General features: G+C 41.2%; 2 protein-coding genes across 6 annotated transcripts; one reads left to right on the forward strand and one right to left on the reverse strand.

Annotated features, from left to right (window-relative positions):
• Positions 1 to 459: 459 nt before the first annotated feature.
• mia3 (MIA SH3 domain ER export factor 3) lies at positions 460 to 15,344 on the reverse strand. Of its 4 annotated transcripts, XM_035143461.2 has the most exons (28): positions 15,076 to 15,344; positions 13,900 to 14,033; positions 13,716 to 13,802; positions 11,391 to 13,596; positions 10,204 to 10,536; positions 9,876 to 10,006; positions 7,057 to 7,188; positions 6,805 to 6,826; positions 6,619 to 6,707; positions 6,441 to 6,518; positions 6,169 to 6,279; positions 6,010 to 6,081; positions 5,818 to 5,922; positions 5,473 to 5,595; positions 5,305 to 5,392; positions 5,173 to 5,225; positions 4,994 to 5,084; positions 4,734 to 4,872; positions 4,365 to 4,527; positions 4,215 to 4,250; positions 4,049 to 4,116; positions 3,529 to 3,614; positions 3,192 to 3,305; positions 2,588 to 2,650; positions 2,456 to 2,502; positions 2,274 to 2,342; positions 1,413 to 1,827; positions 460 to 1,266 (listed from the first exon to the last, which is right to left on the reverse strand). In XM_035143461.2, exons 1-28 carry the CDS (start codon positions 15,194 to 15,196, stop codon positions 1,007 to 1,009), a joined length of 5,436 nt encoding a protein of 1,811 aa, XP_034999352.2. In that variant the 5' UTR covers positions 15,197 to 15,344; the 3' UTR covers positions 460 to 1,006. The 4 variants fall into 4 exon arrangements, with proteins under 4 accessions (XP_034999352.2, XP_034999354.2, XP_034999353.2 ...); XM_035143463.2 differs by lacking the exon at positions 3,192 to 3,305; XM_035143462.2 differs by lacking the exon at positions 2,274 to 2,342.
• Positions 15,345 to 16,720: 1,376 nt separating this feature from the next.
• Positions 16,721 to 21,872, forward strand: taf1a (TATA box binding protein (TBP)-associated factor, RNA polymerase I, A). 2 transcript variants are annotated; one of them, XM_035144736.2, is made up of 11 exons: positions 16,721 to 16,906; positions 17,455 to 17,654; positions 18,069 to 18,232; positions 18,394 to 18,507; positions 18,599 to 18,797; positions 19,035 to 19,156; positions 19,637 to 19,795; positions 20,005 to 20,071; positions 20,314 to 20,437; positions 20,534 to 20,688; positions 20,952 to 21,872. In XM_035144736.2, the coding sequence occupies exons 2-11, from the start codon at positions 17,525 to 17,527 to the stop codon at positions 20,990 to 20,992; spliced, it is 1,275 nt and encodes a 424-aa protein (XP_035000627.2). In that variant the 5' UTR covers positions 16,721 to 16,906; positions 17,455 to 17,524; the 3' UTR covers positions 20,993 to 21,872. The 2 variants fall into 2 exon arrangements, with proteins under 2 accessions (XP_035000627.2, XP_035000626.2); XM_035144735.2 differs by having other exon boundaries at positions 17,467 to 17,654.
• The last annotated feature ends 2,962 nt before the right edge of the window (positions 21,873 to 24,834 follow it).

The raw sequence follows: 24,834 nt of genomic DNA on the forward strand, positions 1-24,834 counted from the left end.
TGGAGGATTTCATCCAGAGACTCCAAACATGACAGACTGCTGAGGATCATTATTACAATAAAATATTAAAGGTTTATTTCTCTATGTATTTCTGCTCTCAGCATTTAGACTGGTTTAAATCAACTAACAATGTCCTAATCATCCTAATAAACAAAGTGCTTATGAAATATAGGAAATAAACAAATTTAAATAATAAAACCAATATATTCCACGTTCTAAAATACACAGCTCAAGAGTTGTGTCTGAATCTCAGCACAGTGGAGATACGTGGATTTGAATTTGTGGAACTCAAAGCATTTGAACGATTTAACAAAAGATTATTTTTCCAAAATAAATTCCCTTATCTCAGGAGCAGAGCAGATGTATGCCTTATTTTTTCCCCGTCTTTGTAATATGGAGCATGTGTAAAAACACATCCTCTTTAAGTGAACTGTGACCAGTTGATAAGAAAACACCGGCTACTTTCCCATTCTTTATTAATAAAAGTTCTACCAACATAGTAAAATAAGTTATACATCTGGCCATCAAATTACACATTGCTTTACAGTTCGTTCTAAAGCAACAGCTTTGGGAAAATTGTGGTTTTCCTGAAATGCTAGAAGCTAAAATCTCTCCTTTTTTCCTTTTCATAAAATAATTTCCACAGGAAATGACATTTAAAACAATTTGCCCCTTTAAAAAAAAAAATCATTGCCATTTTTCTAAAAGATAAACACAAATGAAAAAGTTTCTGGCATTTAATAAACTGTTATTGCACAATAAGTTGTTTAGAACAGTGGCAACCCTTTCATCTTAAATCAATTTCAGACATAATTCTTGTTTTAATGCCAAGACCATGTTGTTTTTTTTTTAAAACAAACATCATTGCAGTTTTTAATTTTTTATTTGATTTCATTAATTGAAATATGAAAATAATCATAACCTTTGTTTGGACCGGATCTGATTTGTGAACGTGATGCGTTTGGGGGTAATGAGGAATTCAAGTTCTCTGCCGCAGCTGGCATTTTTAAGGCTTGGCCATTGCTGGCCTTGCTGAGTCCTGCGGGGCCTCCGGCCTCACGCGCGGGTCGTGCCCAGGGCCGCTGTGAGCGCCCGCTGAGTTGTGGAGGGCATGGGGTGGAGCCTGACCGAAAGCATCACCAGGATGTGCAGGATGGGGTGGGATACCTGGGGGCAGGTCCATTGGTGGGTTGATGTGGTCACGTGGTCCTGGGAAGCGCATGTCAGGATGGAAAGGTGGACGTGGTCCAATGGGCCCTCGGACACCTGAGCAGGACAAATGTACAAATATTAAAGACAGCTTGTCACTCTTCTCTAGATGAAGAATATTGTAGTAAACTGTAAAGTCAAACGGAATTCATGATTTATCAACTACTCCATAAGATCACAAATCGTTGATGAGCTGAACGCACCGTGTGGTGGAGGCATTGGTCCAAAGTGATGAGGTGGAGGAGGACGGAAATGCGGTGGTAGCGGACCCCTAGGATCAATGAAATGACCTGGGCCAGGCCTGGGGTGGAACACGTGTCCGTTGGCGGGGCGAGGCCCAAAGTCTCCTCCCATTGGTCCAGGCATACCTGGGTGTCCAGGCATACCTGGGTGTCCATTAGCTGGTAGTGGAGGCCCGTGAAGAGGAGGTAGGTTTGGAGGAAGAGGACCAGGCGGCAGGTGGTAGGGGCCGGGTCGCGGGTGTCTGTAAGGCCCGGGTGGTGGCAGGCGGATGTGGGGTCCGGGAGGGAGGAGCGGGTCATGGGGTCCAGGGCCAGGTCCTTGGATCATGGGACCAGGCGAGTCCCTGATTGGAGACGCTATGAAGGATCCAGGTCCCTGATTAAATACAAACGAAGGCAGAAAATTAAAAAAGGTGCTGTGATTTCACGAGATTTCAAGATGCTTTAAAATTTTAGTCATGCAGTTAGGAGATCCACAAACCACAGTTTACTCCCATCAGTGGATTTAACCGAGGCCAAATCACACAACCAGTAACCACACATCTTGATTGAACCCACATTCACGAATACTTGACCTCTGACACACACTTTGCAACAACACACGGCAGCTCACGTTCAGTGTTGATGAAAAGAATCACTGATTTCGTTTAGTCCCGTGAGAAGAGGGGAAACACAATCAGCCCAAAAGGTTAGCCCGGCCCCAGTGATGCAAAATGCCATTAATCTCTTCCCAAATTCAAATCCAGCTCCAGGGGGAGAGGAGGCGGAGTGATTGCGTTCACTTCACACCGAGCACCTGCACCGGACGGCCTCTATACTCACTGGCTCTGGACTCTCTGTGGAGGCCTCAGCCTGAGTCTCTGCTTTAACCTGTGGATCTACTGCTTGTGTCTGTTTCAGAGTTGGGACATACACATCGGACATGTAGACAGGAACTCTGAGTCTATAGACAGAAGGCCGTCACGTATTGAATAAATGTCTGATTTGTTTAGAAAATGACTTACAGGTCCATCCATGTTGGCGGGCGATGAGCTGCGGGGACCCATCAAGTCTGAAAGAGAAACAAACAGCGGCGTTAAAAGCAAATTAAAAGCCACGATGAAGCTTTTCAGATACAGAGACCTCAGGAGACATACCCATCCCAGAGATGTGTTTGTTCTCAGCGTAACGACCGTGAGGATCTGATGGAGGTCGAGAGCCTGAGGAGAGACGAAAAATAAGTTGTGATGAAGAATAGAAACCCTCAGCACTGTGGATAATGTGTTTCCAGGGAGGACACAGAGAAAGAAGAAATATAAGTATGAAGAGGGCAAAGAACTGATCATCGGTACTTCATGAGGACGACAGTGAGAGGAACAGAGCATTGCTGATGGTTTAAAGCCCCTGAAAAACTTGCTTTCAAATTGAATTCATGACTCATACACAGCAATCAAAATACACATGTTAAACAATTGTTAATGTGCATCATCAAAACTGTTTTGATGTAGGATCCCATTACTTTAAATAAGCAGTGGTTTTCAGGGCCCTTAAAAACACAAGAGGTGGATTTAAATTTAACAGCAGAAATAGAAAAGGATGCAAAACACTGGCAAGAAATAAAAAAGGAAGAATTGAAGGTGAAAGAACTGAAAAGAAAGTCAGGAGTGAAAAACAAGAGATTAAAAGCCTAAAAAGGTTGAAGCAAAGGGATGCTGTCCAGCGGTGGTGACAAAGAGGGTGACGTAGTCCATGGGGACTCACCATACGGGTCAATTCTTCGCCCCACGGGGGCAGAGGGAGGGCGTCTGGGACCCTCTATCATTATTGGAGGGGATGGTGCACCCCCACTCACAGGAGAGGGCCCGTATGAGTCACCTGTTATGACCAAACCATCCATTTACTAAAGGAAAAGAAACGGCTCGCAATACATCACAATCTGTGCAATGAGGAGGTCGTCCTCGCAGGGTTCTCAGAGTCGAGTCCAGTGAAGGGACAAGGGAAACGATTTGAAATCCTGCTTCTTATTTATTCATAATAGAATACAAGAAAAAAATAGACTGATTTATCGTGTAGCTGTAAAGTGTAGTGGTTTGTTTACCTTGGCGAGGAACTGCAGCTTGTCCAGGGTTTGGTCTGAAGAGAGGAGCACGACGCTCATTCAGCTGCGAAGTTAAAACAGCCAACCTGAGAAGGGGTGAAAAAAAAAAAAAAGAAAAACTCAGTTAGATGCAAATAATGCCTTGTTCGGTCAACACAATTATTAGCCTGATTTTCCAGTTGCTGACACATTTTGGAACGCGCCAACAAAAGCCCCGGAGCTGAACCAAATCAGAGTTCAATCGGCCAAATTGATGTGTGTGAACTCTTCCAGAGACGCAGTTAAATATCTAAAAGAATCTGGGACAACTACAGAGAACGGACATACTAGTTCTTCTGGTCAAAGATCATTTAGTGAGTGAGAGCCCCTGTCGTCAGGCCATCGTGAACTCAATGACTGGAAGACTCACAAGACGGCAAGTCGTGAAATGTGAACTTGGCTGACTAACCATTTTCCAAACAGTTGAACTGTCACTGTCAAATCTCCAAATGTTTCTTTTGTAAATTCTGCCAACTCTTACTTTTCACGGAGCTTTGATGATTCAAGCTTCTCCTGATTCAGAGCTCTCTCTGCATTCCGAGCATTCACCTGGAGACAATTAAACAATCAATAAACAACTCAAAAGTATTAATCTTAGTGAGGCTTTAATATGCATGTGCAGTAATTTGGCATTTGGGAGAACATACCCAGTTTGAGTGAGTTTTATTTTCCTGCTCTTTTATCTAAAAAAAAAAAGACAGAAAGAATAAAATTTGAAAAAGACATTCAGTCAGGGCTCAGGTCTCAGTAAGGTTATTCTCTGTACCGGCTCATTTCAGAACTGATGAAGAGTCTACCTGCTCTTTGTAGACGTCCTCCGTCTTCTTCATCTGGTCCTCCATTTCATTAATGCGGTGCCTCAAAACTTTGACCTGCTCCTCGGCCTCCACAGCTTTTCCTCCCACCTCCGAGAGCAGACTCTCTTTGCTGCGTCGCTCTAGTTCCTCCTTCGTTAATTTCCTGCGAAGCCACAGAAACACGCGTATTTGAACCGTTGAGGTGAACAGGGCGACCACAAACATCTTTTACATTTGAAAAGGCACGTGCTTTTTATTCATGAGGTGGCCAGTGGAGCTTATTCTTCAAAATGGTGAAACAACAAGTCAAATTTAATACTGAAGGAATAGTTTTTGGATAGTGTGCTATATTATTATTAAATAACTTACTGCTGTAGAGCATTTTCCTTCTGTTGGTACATTTCAACCATGATTTCATTTTTCTGCTGGAGGATCTTGAACTGGTTATCAACATGGCTTTTGGTGCTTTTTAAAGTTGCAATTGAATGTTCCAGCTCCTGGTGTTGTTCTTTTACAAAATAAAAAACAACATGTTTAGTGAGACGCGGGGAGAAAGTCAAATAAACACAGCATATATAAGCAAATGTATGCAGTTTTGTTTTCCTGCATTTCCAACATGATCTACACACCTTCCAGTGCCTTTCTCGTCGTTTCCTCGTTCAGTAGTTTAGTCATGAAGCGATCTCGCTCTTCTTCAACTACTGTGAGAGTGGTCTGCACCTGGGAATAAATTGTGTAAATGACGTTTAAAAAAAACTGAAATAAACATCAACTACACTGAGTTTTAATTGTTAATTTGACGTCTTACCCGGGAAACATCCATCATCTGTTTGATTCTGTTCTTTACGACTGTTTTCTTATCTGTAAGACACAGAAAGACCATTAAACACAAACAAATATACATAACTTTAACATGAAATAGTTTGTATTGTGGACTCACCAGATGCTACTTCACCATTGGCTAAAACTTTGGTTTCACCTTTTTGTAGCTCGCAAGCGTCTAAATCTGCCAGAAGTTCAGACAGCACCTGCGAGGAAACATTTTTGTGTGAAGTGAGCCAATTTGATGGGAGTTAAGGATCAAGGGAAATCAAAAACCCAGACTGACCTCCACGTTGTGATCTTTGAGCACCACAGAGTCCTCCAGCTCCTTCTGGGACTTTTGATAACTTTTAATCTGCTCACTCAGCTCCTTGTGTTTGTCCTCCCAGCTCTTTATAGTAGTCTTAAACTGTAACAATCGACAAAAGCAGTTTCTAAATTAATTTAATGTTAAGAGTTTTAACTGAGTCAGTATTCATTTACATTTAGAAACAAAAAAGTAGCCTTTTCAAGAAAGAGACAATGTAAAAAAAAAAAGTGAAATTGTATGTTAACAAAATCTGACTGAGATAACAAATTAACAAGTCTAATTGATCATCAAAATATTCAACAAGGCTGCAGGTGTTCTCACCGTCTTGTTCTCTTCTTTCAGCGCTGCATAATCTTTCCCAAGACATTTGTGCTGAGCTTTTCTGGCATCTTCACGAATCTTGGCTTCATCAAGGAGAACAGAAGTCTGTGGAGGAAATAAAACAATTTATTAGATGTAATGGAACCAAAAGCTTATAACAATCCTAAAGTGTAATGTGAAAATGATCTGTACCCTCGAGAGCGTTTCCTGGATCTTTTTCCTGCTGAGCTGCAGCTTCTCATTTGACTTCTCCAGTCTCTCGACCTGTTAAAGAAAAGACGATTAAAACATCACAAGTTTCAGAGGACGGTTAAAATGATACCGGGAAGGAAAATAATGTTCAACAATTACCCTGGTTTCATATTCCTTAGAGTGTGTCCGCTCCTCTTCGAGTTGTTTTACATATGAATTCTTTTCTTCAGCCATCCGCTTATTTCGGGATTCTGCCTCCAAAACTTTACTCTGCACAAAGTTAATGAGAAACGTCACTAAAAAAGAAGATTTTATTTGTTGTCCCAACACTCAACATCTATAAACCAGTTAAAGACACAGCAACCTTAATTTTAAATAAAAACATACTAAACAAATACGGAAAAACAAATCCAACGTTCGTTGGCACTTACCTCCAGGTGTTGCATCCTTTTCATTGTAGAACCGACTGTTTCCTTTGACTGCTTTTGATTCTCCTTCAGATTCTCAGTCTTAAAGAAGGGAATAAACAATTAATAAGTTTGAAATAATAACAAAATCATTTCCCAAAGTAGCTCATAGATATCTCATCACGTTTTTCTTGTAGCTCACCTGCTTCTGGAGTTCAGACATCTTGGTGAGAGAATCGTTCTTCTCTTTTTTGAGAGCCTGGATTTGCTCTGTGAGCCTTTTTTCATCCACTTTACACAAAAGAGCAACACAAAGAACAACATTAGGTCATGAGTCAGGTTTCATACCCAATGCATTTTGTGAAAAAGAAAATATGTAAAAACTTACCAAGGTATTCTCTCGATTTTACCTAAAAGAGTTAGAAAAGCAATAAGTCAACACGGTTTAATGTAACTGTCACAGCACTATCACCACATATGTCGACGGATTGTGTGTAAATAGTCCAACAGTGATCCAGAGAAGGAAATTATATCCAACCAAAGTTAAGTTCTGGTGGAATGAAACAACTAAACCTTATTAAAACAAAACACTGTGGGCAAATCAATCACATATAATAATAGCAACATTCTCAACACTTACTGCCAACACAGTTCTCCAGAAGAAGATGGTGACGGTCACAACTCCAACCAAAGCAGTGAAGACCACCGCTTGCCAGGGACATCCGTACAACGTCTCCCCTGGCTTCCACTCGTCTGGCAAAAGGGAAATCATCTGAAGAGACAGAACAACAACCACAACGTTTAAGCAATCCGATCAGGAGGGAGGGAAAAAAGCACAAACACAGATATAAATATAAATGACAACAATAAGTCAATACATCAAGTCTGCTGACTCGATCCGACTTGCAATATTTACATGTACCCCTACACAGAGCTTGTGTGTATTCATTAACCAAAATCATGCGTGATTCTTTAGTCAAATCACACCACTGAGAAGACAAGCTACCAAAGTATCAGAGGATTAACATGAAACAAAGTTATGTCCTCATAGCACAACTAGGACTGCTGAAATATCATTTTAGTAGAAATAAAACACAAGAACTGTCTCAGGTTACAAAACTAACCAGCAAAAAGTTTCCTGCCACTAACTACCACAACCATTACAACACCAAACGTACTATGAAGGGTTACTGCAGGACAGGAAACCAAGTTCTGCTTTCACACATTTCTTCAAGATGTGGTTGATTTTACAGTTTAAATCTGCAATTACAAAAATGGCTGCATGCTGCCCAAAAGACTGAGGCACTTCCAACTGGTATCAATGAGCAAATCAGATCCTAATATTAACGCAGAACCACTGATAATGAAGGTTTTTGTTTTCGTGCTCGGTGGATCGCTCCAGCCACAAGGAACCTTTGAGCCGAGCATGTGGCAATTCAGACTGGAGCAAACAAACTATGTGGCCAAATATATTCATACACCTCACTGAGGATCAATAAGTTGTCTTAAACATTGTGTGCCAGTTGCAAGTTCTTCACCATAATAGTGCACAAGGGTGAGGGTGTAATCATAGTGTGTTTTTGAAGGTATTAAAACTCTGATCTATCCAGAGGAATGACTAATAAACTATTTTTTGGAAATAAAAAAGTCCTTTCTATCAGCAAACTTATTGACAAAGTATTTACTCCAGAGAGATTTGGAGAATTCGTAAATAAGTAGCTGGATTTCCAGTCAGTGCGCATCGGTGCTGATTAACACGTCAGCAGGTCGGGTTAGCATAATAAACACTTGACAAGCAGCTGGATTCGCTCAGTTTCTCCCACTTACGTGTTGCAGCTGCGTGAGAAAAAACACGTAAACCTGATCCGGCTCCATCACAGGTCGAACCGAGAACGCGTCGCTCTCCATCTTCAGCGTTTGAAAACAAAAACAAAGCCTCAACGACGCGATGCTAGTTTGACAGATCGTTAGCTCGCCTGCTAGCACGCTAGCTCCCTAAGCTAGGCTAACGTTAACGTTTAAAGCCCCGTGGTGTGTTAGACATAAAACGCACGTCTTTTACAAACATTGCTGATAGTTGATAAAAAGAGGCCGGTGGTTAAATTAAGCGAAGGGTGAGTCGTCGTATCCCATTCACCGCCAAAAAAAACCCAGAAAAGCCAACAAACTGGAGGTGCTAGCTTAGCTGGAGGCTAAGTGTCAGCAGCTAAAAAGCGATTAAAACGCAATTTAAAAGCGAAAGTAATTCGACAGCGGGTTGCCTGTGATCCGTCTGAGTCCTGTGGTGACTCCGTGGCTCTCTGTGGTGAAACCAGAGCCGCTGGAGGAGCTGTGGAGGAGCTGCTGTCTGCAGGAAGCTCAGTGTGTTGATCACTGATGAACTTCAGCCTCAACCAGGAGGAGGGGGGGAGGCCCGTGGTGCGTTCACAGACATGGGAAATACCAGACAACTGTGCCTCTCTTTAAAAAAAAAATAAAATCTACATTTAAAGTTGTGCCCTGAAATGCTTTCAGAGGAGTAAGAGGACGGTTCTGTGCAACATCTAGTGTTGCAGAAGATTATAAAGAGGCCAGTGAGGTACTTTGTTGTTGGGAGCATTACTTGTTTATTTCTACTTTGAAGAAAAACATGAAAACTAGGAACTCAGGCCAACAGTCTCGATTAAGATTTCACCTACTCATAGAAATCAGTTCCCTTATTATGCCAGATCTGTTTTTAATATTCCCTGGGAAACCAGTGAAAATGTTGACAAACGCCCAACCTCCCAATGTTAGAGGAAGTGAAACAAATGTCCCATAAAACTGGATCCGCACGAAAAATGCTAGTAATTCTTCCCTGACCCATACTGCATCCTTCCACCTGCCTCTCGAGAGAAACCGGTTCAGCTGTTTTTGTGTATTCTTGCTTACAAACAAAGCAACCAACAAACAAACGGACAGGGGTGAACTAGACAAACACGTTTGGACAAACATAGGTGGACTCAGGAGATCATGATGATATAGTGTGATATAGTGTGCCTAAGAATGTTTGATGGTTAGTGGTGGAGAGCAACTAAGTTAAATTACTGAAAGCACTAATACGCAAGTGCGAATTTGAAGTTCTTTCTTTTACTCAAATTAAAATTTGAATGCAGGACTTACAGGACTACTTATACTTAAGTAAAAGATATAAGTACTTCTTTCACCACCATAGTGCACAAAAAAATGTTGTCTGGGTTTGGCAGGGGACCATTTTAATACTGAGTGTCCTTGCAGACCGGACAAATGAGGGCTTATCAAAATGGATGACCCACTTTTGTTCAAAATCATCATCCTGTTATCGTGGATATGATAAGATGTGATGAGATATGATGCAGTGGGTCAATGGATTTAAATGTTAAAAATAACAAACAGGAGTAACGAGAAATAAGCAGACAGAGCTAGTGTATACATCGTGTAGTGTAATTCTTTAAGACTTACCACAGTTGTCCACTCCACAATTTTACTGCTGGCGATAGAAAAGATGCAGCCCATGTAAAATAATCCAGATGAGAATAATCCCACTTCTGCTTCGTTAATTTCAGACACTGGATCCAATGGCTCCAAAGATCCTGAGGGAACAAAATTGACTCATAACTTAGTTTGTGCTTGTTGGACAAAGAGAAAATTCTCCTTTGAGGTTGATTGTCTCATCCAGAGAGGATTCTTGAGTAGAAATGTCTGATCTAATGTACGGGTTTGTCCAAAAACAAATTATTGTTTGACATAAAAAAAAAAGGAAAAGACTTATGCCATCTTCTTTACCAACCTGAGGGCGAGGGCTCCACCTCTACACCAACGCCCACGTCTAAAGGATTTTCCAGAGTGGCTTGTGGGACCTTCTGCATGTCGTCTGATGAACTGAATTCCGGCTGATTGTCTTTGTTTTGATTCAAATGTCCACCGTCCTCCTCCACACTGACATCGGGTCCAGAGTGCACCTCATCCATAACTATCTGCTCCTCCTCAGTCTCTACTGCTCTTTCCTCATGATCTGTTGCTGTGATGTTTTCTTGCTCTCTCTCGGCCTCAGGAACGATGTCAACCTTTTCCTCCTCAACAATGGGGAGCGTTTCCTCAGTAACATTCAATTCATGTCCATCTAGAGTAAAAAGACAAAACACAACAGCAACAGCAAGGTGTTATTCGGGGACGTGGTTAACTATGCACATTATAAACAATCTAGTTAGCATGAGTTAATGAATTTAACACACAGCAGAAACACTGGATTTTATGACACAACTGACAAGCTGCATTTATTGCTGAATTGTCTGGCTGACACTCGACTCCCACGTGATCTGGTTTTATCGCCCCAAGATCAAGCTAGCAGATTGCGTCAGTGCATCCCTAATGACATGTGCAAGTAAAGATTTTCTACTTGGTAATTACAGACATATTTAAAAAAATGTGAGCTGTCAAGCAAAGATTCAAATAGCTGCTGTTTCACATTAGCTAGCTAAGGGACTGCATGTTCAAGTTTGCAGAAAAACAAACAAGTTGAGTGCAGCTGAATAGATTCAAAAGTAGGACAAGATTACTAGTGTCCAAAAGGGCCAGGTATCAAATAACCAGTGCATCATCTTCTCTGGCTGCCTGGCCCAACATTAATGTGTATCTTGCCGTACTAGCAATTCTTGCAATTCACTCTTGGCAGGGAAGTGAAACTATATCCTGATATGTTATTGAGAACACTTTTGACTGCCAGGTGTAAACTGCAGCTGGACGTAGATTTAACTGGGATAGTTAAGTAAACAAGATGTTGGTCTTACTGGGCCTGAAAAGACAATTCAGAGCTGAATATCTGCTGTGGCACTGTACTTGAAAGGCCTATATCAGTTGTTTGAATAGAACATGTAAATCAGTCTGACTGCAGCCATCACAGGGGAGTCAAACCTACAGCTTTTATCTATATCAGATACTGAATTGAAATGATAAAATAATACAAATCAAACCTACCCTGGTCCATATCTGCTGCTAAAGGTGTGCTGTCACTGGCTGTTGAATACTTCTGTCGTAAACTGAATGCAAGCTCCTGGAAGACATCCAGTATTTCAGTCTCCTCATCCACACTACTCGTGTCCTCATGTGGGTCCTGAACATTTTTTGCATTCTGTCCGTCCAGCATCTTCTCAATCTCGTCCAAGATGGTTTTTTCCGAGGCTTCCAGGATTTCCTCTAGAGCACTTTCTATGTCTTGCGTCGTGCCTGAATCTGACTGACGGGTGGCCTGCAACTCTGTGTCCAGATCAGAGAACATGGCCTCCACTTTGAAGAGATTTTTGAGGCCCAGACGCCTTTGGACGCGCGCCATGTATTCTTCTGAGAAGCGGTCTCGCAGTAGCGTCAGTCTCATCACGCTGTCGCTGTACACTGGCTCTACAGTCGACGCAGTGGGCAGAGTTTCTGGTTCAAGAGCAGGCTTGTCAGAGTCTGTGTTATCTGATTGTTCGGACGGAAGTGCATTTTCATCTTCAAGTAATTCTTCTTTCACCACAACAATTTCTTCCTCCAGCTCTTCAGGTTTTTCTTCCTCCAGCTCCTCTGTATGTGGTTCCTCATGAATCTCTGGTTCAACAACAGATAAATCTAGTTGATGGATATGCTTCTTAAGATCTGCCAATAAATATTCATGTAACCGATCAGGTAAGCTGTCGTCTACTGTCTTTATGTCGTCTTCGACATCTAAATCCCTCGACTCTTCATTGGAAAGGATCTGATGAGTTTCAGTTTCTGTACTGACAAATACACGATCGTCCACCGTCTTGTTTTCTTCTGGCACATTGTCCAAATCCAGTCTATTCTCCATTGCAATGCTACTGTCCTGTACATCTTCATTGACTCCAGAATCTTTGGACACCTCCTGCACTTCCTCTTCTTTGTGCTTAATGGTTTCATCTGTTGTTTTAATGTCAGATTTTTCTATTTCATTATTGGCAGAGGTATCTTTTTGTGATAATAAAATATCTGATAATTTATTTGCTCCTGTCGGGTGTTGTATCTGTGGTGTATCAGCTGAAGGTTTTAATGTTTCATCCTCTGCTTCCTCATGTTCGATCTCTTCTATTTCACCCTCATCGTCACTATCCAACAAAAGTTCCTCAGAATCACTGATTGTTTCTTTATCTGTCTGTACAGAGCTGGAACCAGGAGGATCTTGAAGAACTTGCTCTATGATTTCAGGCTCTTTGGGAGATTCTATAATCATTGGTTCTTCGAGATCTTTTTTTGCTTCCTCAAAATCCTCAGTGGGTTTTGCAGCAGCTTCTTCTTCTTCTTCTTCGTCCTCCTCGTCATCATCTTCGTCTGAACTCACATGTGCTGTCATCTCTCCCCCCGTGACAACTGAAAAGACTGCATCTCCAATTGACGTCCACATGTTCTTCTCCTCAGCAGCTTGAGGTTCATCCTCGTGTGTTACTGGAGGAGCTTCATGCTCTTGGAGGGAATCAGGTGCTGGAGTGTTCATGGCTTTTTCAGTGAAAGACAGTAATGGAGTGTCTTGTATAACATCAACGTTTTCTTTGGAGTTATCGTCCACCTCTTTGTTTTCCTCCTCTTCTTCTTCGTCTTCAAACGGTGTAACTCTCTTAGTGGTTTCTTCACCAGTAACGATGGCATCAAAAGTGTTTCCCAGGGTAGTTTTCAACTCTGGGATTTGCGTTCCCTCAGTAACCGAGACTGCTTCCGTTTCTGGAACAAACTCGTCTTTGGCCACAGATTCCACTTCAGGATTTGGGAGTGTATCTTTGGGTTCACTCCTCTCTGACACAACATTTTCAGGAACAGACTCATCTAGTTTGATTTGCTCAACTTCTTCGGCTGTTTCAATAAAATCAGGTGTGGCTGTTTCAGATTCTATTTCTAAAGGAGGCAATTCATTTTCCACATCAAGCTCAGGTAAAGAGGCATTTTGATCATCAGGATCAAGATGATCTACATTCTCTTGCTGCTCAGTTTGTTTTTCAGTCTGCTCTTCTTCTTCTTCTTCTTCTTCTTCTTCAAATGGCTGTGTTTCTTTTGGAGTGTCCTCTGCCACTTGGATTTGGTCAGACGTTCCCCTACTTGCTCTGCTATTCTCCTCCACGAAGGAGGCTAAGAGTACATCTATGTCATAATTGTCAAACTTATCAAATCCAGTGTCAAAACAGACAAAATCTGTTTCCTGAAAAGAAGACGAAACAAAAAATGATAAAAAATATATATATACACAGGGGAATTTATTTTGAAAGTTAGCATCAAACTAGTAAAATGAATTCAGTCAGCCAGAAAATATCTTCATACCTCTGCGGGAAGTTCGACTTCTTTATCTGTATAAAGGTGGTTAACTGCAAGAAGGTCCTTTGGGAAATAGCCAAAGATATTTCCAACCTAGAAACACAAACCAGAGGAGAACATGTTGAGGATTAGTACAACTGCATAGGTCAACCCAGGTGATGTGCAGGACTTATTAATCACGGATACTCACACTTCCTGCCCACATGTCAGTCCTTCTGCCTGCAAGTTTGTAGTAAACATAGATAGTTTCTGATTTCTTAAAGGACAGGAATCGACAATCCGGTGCCGAGAAATCTTTCAATGCTTTCCCCCGACATAGCAGCACTAAGAGAGCAGAAGATGAAGAATTAGAAGGGTCCACATTTGTAAAAGAAAAATAAACATTTTAAAAATAAACACAACAAACAAACATTTCACATTTTAAAGGCTGCAACTTAGGTCGTAAGAATAGAAAAGACATGGCTAAACTAGTCTATGGCTTAACAATTGATGCAACACTGTTTTTTATATACAAGTAGGCATATTGTCGTACATATTCGTTTATTTTTATATATATTTTGTATGCATTTCTTCACTTTGTATGGATGTGTATACTTTTCTTTCTTCCTTCCTTCACAAGATTTGGTTTCTTGGGAAAAACTACTGATCATAAAATGAGAAAATGAAAACCCAACTTTCTTATCCACCTTCCCCACTTTGCTTTATCTTATCATTTACTGCCCCAGCCTTTATTGTTTTATGGCTAAACACTAACTTTCCCTGATGATACTACACCAGCTTGGTAGATTTAGCATCACATAAACCTGCCTTTTGTTGTTGTAGTTAACATTGTTTACATTTTAAGGTGATGACAACCTCAGGTTTCTCCTCTGCTTGTTTCAATCCAGCTGTTCAGACATGAACATCACATGACCCAAAAGTGAAAGTGATTTTGAAGTTTGCTAATTCTAGTGTTTGTCAAGTTAAAAACATGAGATACAACAACTGAAGCTAGCAGGGTTAGCATGTGCAACTACTGTTTACCAGTGTAGCACCTTTACGTTAGCACCGGCCGGTGGCTAATCAGCTGCTAACATCCGCCTAGCAGCGCAGGCCCGAGCTGCCAGGCAACCGGCCAACACAGCGAATAACCTTCCCGAGCTAATGGCTACTGCTAACGTTAGCTTTCCCCCCTTGTTTAAAAAGGGAGCAGGGCATCGCTTCGTTAGCATCACAGACAGCCGCGGCAGGGCTGTCAGGTCCGCACACATCGACCGGCAACAGGTCGGGAGAGATACGGCGCAGTTTATGGCTGCGTACCGGGATGTGGAGGCTGAAGATGCAGCCTCCTCCTCCAAGTCCCATTCCACCCACAAATCAAACTTACTGCTGCACTCGTCGTCGGCGCATCTCTTCAGGTCGGAGAAGCGTTTCTCCAGGGCCGCGGTCGAGATAAAATTGAATAAAAGTAATAAAAAGCCCTGTCGGTAGAAGTGCTTCGCTGCCATGCTGGCAGTTTTGTTGTTGGCGGTGTCGGTTTCGCCCGCTGGAGCATGAGCACTGTGGGCTGCGGAGGAGCCGACACGTCAGCACACCAGATCCGGCTGGGTGGAGGCTCCCGGAGCCTTTCCACAGGATGTTCAGGGCTCTGGATTCAAGAGTAAGAGATGTGGCGAGGAGAGAGAAACTCGTGGTTCAGGGTGTGGAGCCAATTCTCCACAGTGTGATGCATGGGGATCATTGGAGGGACTTTAAAGCATTCATATTATTGAGTTATTATAATTATTTATAGATTAGAGCCCAGACTTTCTCCAGAGTTTGTATGGCCAGCCTTCTATAATGATAGATAGATGGATGGATAGACAGCTAGATAGATTCAAGATTCAAGATTCAAGATTCAAGAGTTCATTGTCATATGCACAACGATAACATTAAGCAGTCGCTTGCAATGAAATGCTTGGGTCACAGGCTCTCTTATAACAATGCTCAATCAAAATTTAAAATTAAAATAAAATATACATATCTAAAATATATATATATACACCTAAAGAAAAAAAGAAAAACAATAGTGCAAGTGTGTGCAATAGTGCAAATATGCTAAGGTGCAGAGTTATGATAGATAGATAGATAGATAGATAGATAGATAGATAGATAGATAGATAGATAGATAGATATAAAAATAGATATAAAAATAGATATAAAAATAGATATGGGATAGATGGATGGATGGATGGATAGACTTTATTGATCCCGAGGGAAATGTAGGCATCCAGTATCACACACAACAGTTTAATAACAGGTCAAAATTAGTCAAGAATAAGTTCACTGCAGCGAGATGAAAGTCTCACCACCAGAACCGCTACAAAGCTGTCACTGTAAAGAAGTACGTGCTAATGGGGATGTTCACAATACAAATATTTGAGGTATCAGGTGATTGAAAGATACAGTTAACCGAGGCAGAGTGTTGAAGCCAAATGTAAATACAGATTTAAAGATATATAATATAAGCAAACTAACATAGCCTGTAAAATCATTGGTACAGCAGATGTAAGTGTATTTAAAAAAAGTGAAAACAGTGCAAGAATAAAACTTAAAATACTAGAGATATAGAAAATATAAAATCAAATAATGTAGTATAGTAATGGTGACGGTCAAAATATGCACGTGTTGGTGCATGGTCATGCTTCATTATTATTCGTAGTAGTAGTTTTCTGTGTACAGAGAACTGGTGCTGTTTTAAAGGCGAAGAGTTGTCACACAAAATATTGATATGATTATTTTTCTCTGACAGCACAGATTTTGGTTAAAGAACAAAAACTTGTAAAGCTTATTTTACTTTTAGTGCCTACAATATGTTCACCTAAATAATCCATATATCCATAATAAAAAAAAGGAAAATACATTTGATATGTTTTTTTACGTATCAAATATCACCTCGCTGCTGCGGTTCTTCTTCGCCCCGCCCTTTCCGACTACAACAACCAATGACCGTGCAGCTTTTCTGTCTACACGTCACTTCCTTACCGACGAAACCGGAAGTACGGCAGCATATTTCCGGAAATAACGAGCGCTGTACACACTCGTGGTTCTTGATATAGAATAATAACTTCACTCGCTTTTACCGGGAAAAGTATCAGAACAACTTCTGCACGTTTGTTTACGAGTTAAATTAAGCGTCGCTACACTTTGTCAACAAAAACACAGCAGCTCAGAAGGAGGTAAGAACCAAGATAATGTTTATACCTATTAGCTTGAGTCTATACATCAATATCTATGTATAATTATCTATAACAGCTCGACGTCTATAGGCAGTTGTGGGTGTTTATTTAAAACTATGCTACGTAAGTTACGTTATCATGAAATCTAGCTAATGCTAAAAATGCTGATTTCAGATACACATGATTTACACAGTAATTGCATTTCTTAAAGACAGTAATAGAAAGTTTATAGTTGTATAAAGAATCTTACTGTCGTTCTGCATCTACACTAAATCACCAAATGTTTCTTTGTTGTGTGATCAGTAAACCTCTGTAAGATATTACAGAGACTTACCCTGCAGCTAATGTTTTTAAATTCAACCTATTTCTTGACTTTATCATCGAATAAACTTTACTGTAAGTCAGAGATAACAACTAACACAACACACACAACAAATAACAGATCTTTGCACAAGACATTTACAAAATAATTGAAGCACCAATGGGATATACCTGCTGGTTTCCAGGTATGTCCCATCTCACCACAGCAGCCATCTTTATGTGATTAGTTTGTTTTCTAGGTGGAAATCATACACAGCCCCTTTGACCGAGCGATAGAAGGCAGCTGTCTGACTGCTGATGATGGACGACGTGGAGGGAGAGCTGGGACGTCCTGAAGACTTGGAGGATGACAACGACCCTTTAGACAACACCTCTTCCAGAGGAAATAGAAAATCCAAGTTCTCACCGGGTATTCCCATGTGTGTAGGTGAGTTGTGCTGTACGTGCCCCCACACTGATAAACACATAGACCAATAAACATATTGCAGATATATTGGTGTGTTTATGTTGGCTGATAAATAACAAATAATTCCGTTATAGAAACATTTAAAGATGTGTTAGTCTGTTCATTCAGATGCAATCTCTCCAGCTCCTTTGATTGTCTACTGAAAAATATTTCTCATTACTACCCACTGCAACTTTATCAAATTAAAATCAAACAGATTCATAGGATCCATATCTATCTATATGATTAATCAATGTCAGATTTTTGCCAATTGCAATTATTGATATTGGTATTAAACCTCAAGAATTAAGTCTTGGTAAAACCTATTATAGATAATAATAGTTAGGGCAAATGCATTTATGTCATCAAATACAACCTTTTTTATTTCACCTTTAGAAACATTGAAGGAAACTGGGTTCCACCAGAGCACCAGGTTCTGTCTGGAGCGCATCAGAGAGGCAATGCTGCATCATAGATGGCAGGAGGCAGCAGAATTGATGGCGTGTTACCCCCAAATGTTAGAAAACACAACTCTCAGCTCCACAAAGCAATATAAAGAGGTAGGTTTGTTTTTTTGTAGCTTTTTTGAGTCAGTGAAAATTTTAGAAAGTTAAAAAAAAAAAATCCCGTATTATTGTGATGTAAACAATTGAAGATAGTGGTGCATTCAAGTTTGATATTCACATCCCTGATATTATTGATATTAACACTCTCTCTGTAGGTTATTTGGAGACTCAGCACTGAGATCCTTCACCATCACCACAACTCAAAGATGGAGGATTACAACAACATCTATGAACGAATAAAACACTCAGGAGTAAAACATTACCTGATGGTACGTGAGCTAATAGATGTGATTACACTGTTCTCATATTGATTTCCCTTTTTCTGAATTTCACATGAGACCCGTTTCTTTGCATCTCTAGATCAGCCTGGAACATTCCTTCCACATGCTGCTCAACGGCCACATTGAAGATGCAAAGCGTCACCTGTTGGCTGCTGAAAGCTGGAGGTATGGGAAGGAGTCAACGGACCAGCATCAGAAGATGAAGCTGATCCAGGCCTACAGGAGCCTGCTAGATTATATCATCTGGTGTGACAAGAAGTTCACACTCTCTGGCGACAGTAAGGCAATACTCAATTCAACACCCCAGCACCCCAAAGCATCTTTTATTTATGTGTATTGGTTACACTGACACACTTGCAAGCTCTTGTTTGATGTCACACTGCCACCCACAGGGCAGAAATAGTAACTGCACAGGAAATAGAGGAACTGAAGAGCTGATTATGTTGTGGAAAATGTATTTGTGTGTGTGCCGTCCTCTGATATGATTTAATAAAGGAAAGCTTCTATCTTTTCAGACTTTAATGACCCTGTGGGCAACCAGGAGATGCAGAACTATTTCAGACAGGCTTCTGTGAATCTGAAGGACATTTTGAAAAATCCTGGAGTCTGGGATCCGTTCATACTGAGTTATGTTGAGGTAAGCACACATTCCCTACTGCCTCATAAAAAGTAGAATTTAAAGTCCAACAAATACAGATTTTTGATACCGATATTAATGAGTTGATGACTTTCCGATACCGATATATTGGCGTATATTTTTTTGGCAATGATTCAGAAGATATTATTACCAAACCCTTATAAAATATATATTTTTAAATGTAGAATGTGAATATGACTAAACATTGTTGGTTGGACAAAACAAAACATTTGAAGTTGTCACCTGCGGCTTTGGGAGCTTGTGACGTGCACTTTTTACAGTGTGCTGTTCTTTCCAAAGACCAAACGATCAATCAAATAATAGACTAAATGATCAGTAGGTTTAGCCTGAGAAGAAGCTTACTAAATATTTTGATATCTACGATCCTTGTCTGCAGGAATTACAGGTCCCTCTTTAGTGTTTTACAATGTGTCAGGAAATATCCCTTCATACTGTGCAACTTTTGTTTTATTCCTGCAGATGCTGGAGTTCTATGAGGATCACGATGAGGCTCTGAATGTCCTGAACGACTACGCATATGACAACAACTTTCCTCCTAATCCCAATGCACATGTCTTTCTGTACCAGTACCTAAAGCGACACAATGCTCCGGAGACCAAACTGATGAAAGTGTTGAAGGTGCAAAATAAAAGCGATTTGTGGCTTGTATAGTATTTAAATGTTGCTCTTTGTCCTAAATTACACTTTTGATGGTATTTTACATAATCTTAATATATTTAGGATTTAATTTGTGTTGCTTTTGAAGATATGTGCAACTGAAATAATTTTCTGTGAAATTTAAAACTTGTGCCTGTCTGTCATTATAACTTTACTTTCCTATGCTCCAGATCCTCTGTGTATCAGTCCCCAGCCATGAGTTGATGTTGGAGTACGGCTCTCTCCTGCTTCAGTCAGGTAGAAGCAGATTTAAATAATGGATTTATAATAATACAAACAACTGAAGCAAATTCATGATCAGAAAAGTTAAATTTTGGACTTCATTGAATGAGTAATTACTTTATTAGTCCGTACTGCGTCTGTTTGACAGAACTAAACAGGCGAGTGTAGTTTTTAAAGATGTTGGATGTTGTTATAGACATAGTTCCCAGTAATGTTTCCCCTGTTCCATGATTGATGTTTTCTTTTTCCCCCCCAAGAGAAAGCCAGTCATATCCCCAAAGCTTTAGGAGTCGTTCTGGAAATGCTGGATTTCGCCTGCTGGAGGAGCAACCTGGACGTGTGGAAGTGTTTAAAAGCCGTCATTCAGAAATTACAGTTACAGTATGTAAACAAACAAAGAGATTGTTCTGTTTTGGATTTAATGTTTGACAGATGTTGTTGAAGCATGTTCTTCTGTGTATTTGTGTGTTGAAACAGAGAAGACTGGAGGAAGGTGGTCCTTGAAAAAATGGCGGGAAGAAAAGACTGGTGGCCGGTTCTCCACTTCACGAGCTTCCACGCCAGAAAAGACTCCGAGGAGAACCCAGAGCTGATGGAGGTGAAGGCATCACTCAAAGAAGTCCTCTGCCCGGGTGAGTCCGTCTGCATCCTTATACAATCACTTCAGGGTAATGTCTTCAGATAGTAAGTCAATAAATGAAGTGGTTTATTGAAGTGTACTTTGATTGTAAAAATGTTTAGATTGTGAGATTGTAAACATTTTATTGATATTTATAGAAATTTAATTTACTGCTTAAATCTTTATGTTAGTGCTGAAAAGGTCGAAGTTAATCACATAAATATTCCATTTATGAAAAGTTTCTTGTCAGTTCATCGATGACTTTTCTTCTTACAGGTATAACTCTGAAGTACTGTGCTGCAGGGGTGAACAGCTGAGAGTGGACCTGAGAGAGGAGCACAGAGAGAATATTGAATTGTGTCGATTCAGGAACGAGGCTCAGATCCTTTCAGGAATCATCAGAAAACACAGACAAACATTGTGATGACGAAGAAGGGTTTTCATAAATGTGAAAATAATTTTTGAACAAGATTTATTGTCGTAAAAACAACAAAAAACATTGTTCCCTCATTTGCCATGTTGCACCATGAGCTTTATCATGAAAGCACATGCTACACTGTCCAGCATGTGGCGCTGTTGCTCTGTATATGTTTGCACTGAGTGTCTGGAGGGTATGACCACCTGATTTTGACAGAAACTGAGTGCTGCGCTGAATCAGTGTTCACGCTCGCTCTCATGGTTTCTGTAAACATCTTAATGAGAGCTGAGTCTCGCTCGGGCCTCCACCGACCTTTGACCAGCGCGTAGGGGGGGGTTTTAAGGTCATTAGTGAGCGAGCGCCACACCGAGCCTGAGGGATCCTCTCTCTGTCAACTCCACTGTCACGTCAGAACAGTACAAAGACCCTTCAGCGATATCATTCGCAGCAGGGAAAGTCCTTGGGGCAGACCAATGACAAGCGGTTACCGTGAATAGCTTTAAAATGTTTTTCTGTAACAATCATTTCTCGATTAACGTGAGTGGAAAAGATAAGCTGGAATATTTTTGCACAGAAACACTTTATCCATCACTGTCAGGCCCTAGTTTCAGTAAAGAGACTCATACGGTTTGAAGCAAGAAAAAAAAGGAGATATTTTTGTACTGAGAATGTTTCCAATGGCTCGACAGGATCCTCGGCCTTCAGATGCTGCGCTTTGCTCTCCTCCTTTTGTACTGAACCATGAAATAAATCTCGCATCCAGCAGCATGCCAATTTAATAAGTGAAAGTGTTTGTAATGATTCTGTTTCGGCTCGCTACGATGTTGGCCATGCAGCAGCTCAGTCAGCCTGCTCTCTCTGTGTGTGTGTGTGTGTCTGTGTGTGTGTGTGTGTGTGTGTGTTGCTTTGCAGTCATTACATAAACCAAAAGCCCAGAGCACTTGCCTGACCACAGCTGCAAAAGGGATCTGAGAATACATAACACACATCGTTTGAGGATTAAAAACCCGGGGAGCAGTGGAGAGGATCGAGTCAGGAGTCGGTCACTGCTTTAGATCGTGTCCTGCACTGACCTTTTTTTAAATAGTTATCTTATTTTTTATAGCTTTTACATTTTTAAAATCACGCAGACGCTCCCGGGTCGATGCACTTTCCTCCTGATCAGTGGAGCGGCTCTGTTGGGGGCTTGGTTTCTTCCTCAAGGACACTTAGACAGTAACTTGTGTCCATTGATTCAAAATGGAGACCCTCCTGCACTCTAACCCACTCTAGCCGTTCCCGACCAGACTATCACAGATTTGAAGTTTTGTCAGTTCCATTCTTGTCCCCAACTCTGAGAACAAGGACCTGTCTTGTTTGGGTTCAGATTTCTCCCAGACAGGAGCAAACAAACCTGGAGAACAGTCCGACCTGAGAGGAAGGTGTGTTCACCTATTGAGGATCATTAGAGGTCACGCACACAACATAAAAAATGTCTTGATAACAACCAGCAGCCCTTTTGTTGCCTCGTGGAGCAGCAGCAGGAGTCAGGGGCAGGCTGTTCTGGCTGTTCAGGTTACGATGATCTGTAACTAGAAATCTGCAGGTGTTTCTCTGCGGTAAATGTAAAAATTACATTAGAAGTCATTTTGAATAAAAAATTTGACGCCTAAAACAGGCTTAGAAGACGCTGTTATTTAGAAAAAAATACCAGAGTTGCAGCATTAACAACAAAACTAAATAAAAAACATCCTAACCTGTTTTGCTGAGATTTTGTAGCAAAGGTAGGGAACTTCTAAGCATTCAAATAAATTAATATACACAATTATATATCAAAAATCATATCAAATAATTTCTACAAGGGCTCAATACAACCACATATCTACATGATTGATTATTTTGGTCTATTTTACTAAGAATTGTTGTGTATATATCAACCATAGACTGTATATAAAGATGGACGACATAACGACTGCCCAAAAGTGATGCCAACGTGTCTTGATGGCCCCCTGGTGGCTGGCTGCAGTGTAGGTTATAAACCCTGCCTCCCCGATGTTAGTGGATGGCACATGACAGGTTGTGGTTCTGTGGGGGGTTTAATGCGAACCAGAGCTAATCTGCATGGACTCGAGCGTGGTATCCATCTTCTCATCTAACTCTCGGCAATAAAGCGAAACAGGGTCTTCCCCAAAATGCTGACGTTACTTATGAGTATGCAGTTTAAAATCAGGGAAACGCACACAGCCATTTGCTGTTTTTCCCCAAAATGATGATTATAAATTTGACATAACCTTTAATTTACTCATCCTGTTTGCCTGAAAACATGCTGCTCGTGTTCACTGCAGCGACGCGGGAGAATTACAGCAGGTGGAGTTTTACTTAGCTGCTGAACAGAACATCCACTGGAGCTCGTGGCCACCGAGCAGCTCCACTGGCTCCACCAGCCTGTTCGCCGCGCAGCCGGGATGAAGAGCAATGATGTATGTTCATCTGGGATCGCACCCCAAGGTTGTTGGGACGTACTTTACTGCAAAATCTATCACGTACAAAAAAACCCAGAAACCCCCAGTCTCTGTAGGCTCCTCTGACGACTCTAACAGGCCCTTTAAAACCATCTCTAGCCCACGGAGAAATTTACAGACGTCTTCGGCCTAACCCCACGGTGAACTGACAGCCATAGTAATTGTTTGCGTAATTAATCATCAGCGCAGGTTAGACTGAATCTACTTAATACAGAGGAGGATACAAAAAAAAAACACAAATCATGTAAGGAGAGATGTTTTAATTTAAGCCTGGCGTAGAGGAACAGTGGATGTTCCTTTGCTGTGTGACATTAATTGAGATTTCCCTTCTCGCACTGTGTCACTCCCTCCTCTCTGAACACGCACGCACACACACACGCACGCACACACGCACGCACACACACACGCACGCACACACACACACACACGCACACACATACACTGCAGTTGGTGACTCAGGGTCTCGCTTGGTTGGCCTGCAGGGCTCTGAGGATTTGTAACCTAAAATCCAGACTTGTGCAGCGACAGTGCAACATCTCAGTAACTCTGCGAGACATTTGAAGTGTGGTGGGGGTTTGGCAGTGGAGGGAGGGAGGGGGGGAGGAAGACGGAGGGAGGAAGAGAGAGCGTGATAATTCAGCCATGCAATTTGGACTTAACATACTGATGTGTTTGCCAGTGCTGTGTGCTACAAGCAGGAGGGAGATAAAACTGGAAAAACATGAGGCTGAAGTCGCCTTCAAAAATACGACTGAAGAACCATCTAAAGAATAAAATAAGAAATGTAAATAAAGATCATGCAGAAGTCAGCTTTAAGTCTTATAAGTTTCTTTGGAGCAGAGTGACCAGCTCCTAATGGTTGTATTCCGAACCTGTGACGTCCCCTTTTTGAACAGCGTGATAACAAAAGGCTTTCGACACACTCATGACACTGGCAGATGCCACGACAAAATGTGCTTGAGGGGAGTCAAGTCTTGTGGAACTTCAGAGAGGAACACACACACACACACACTTGTACTTTTATCTTAGTGAGGACACACATAATGCCCTCCCCAGCCCTTTACCCTAACCTCACCCATCACAGCTAAACGTCTAATCTCTATAAGCAGATTCTGCATGTGAATTTCCAGAATCTGTAGGTGAGGGAAAAGATCTTGAAGCCTTCTGGTCTCCGTTTCTCATTTAACCAATCACCTTTGAGCAGGCTTACCCGCAGGTAACCAGTACGTGTGGAGAGAAA

Source organism: Hippoglossus stenolepis, chromosome 20 (genome assembly GCF_022539355.2).
Source record: "Hippoglossus stenolepis isolate QCI-W04-F060 chromosome 20, HSTE1.2, whole genome shotgun sequence".
NCBI classification, from domain to species: domain Eukaryota; kingdom Metazoa; phylum Chordata; class Actinopteri; order Pleuronectiformes; family Pleuronectidae; genus Hippoglossus; species Hippoglossus stenolepis.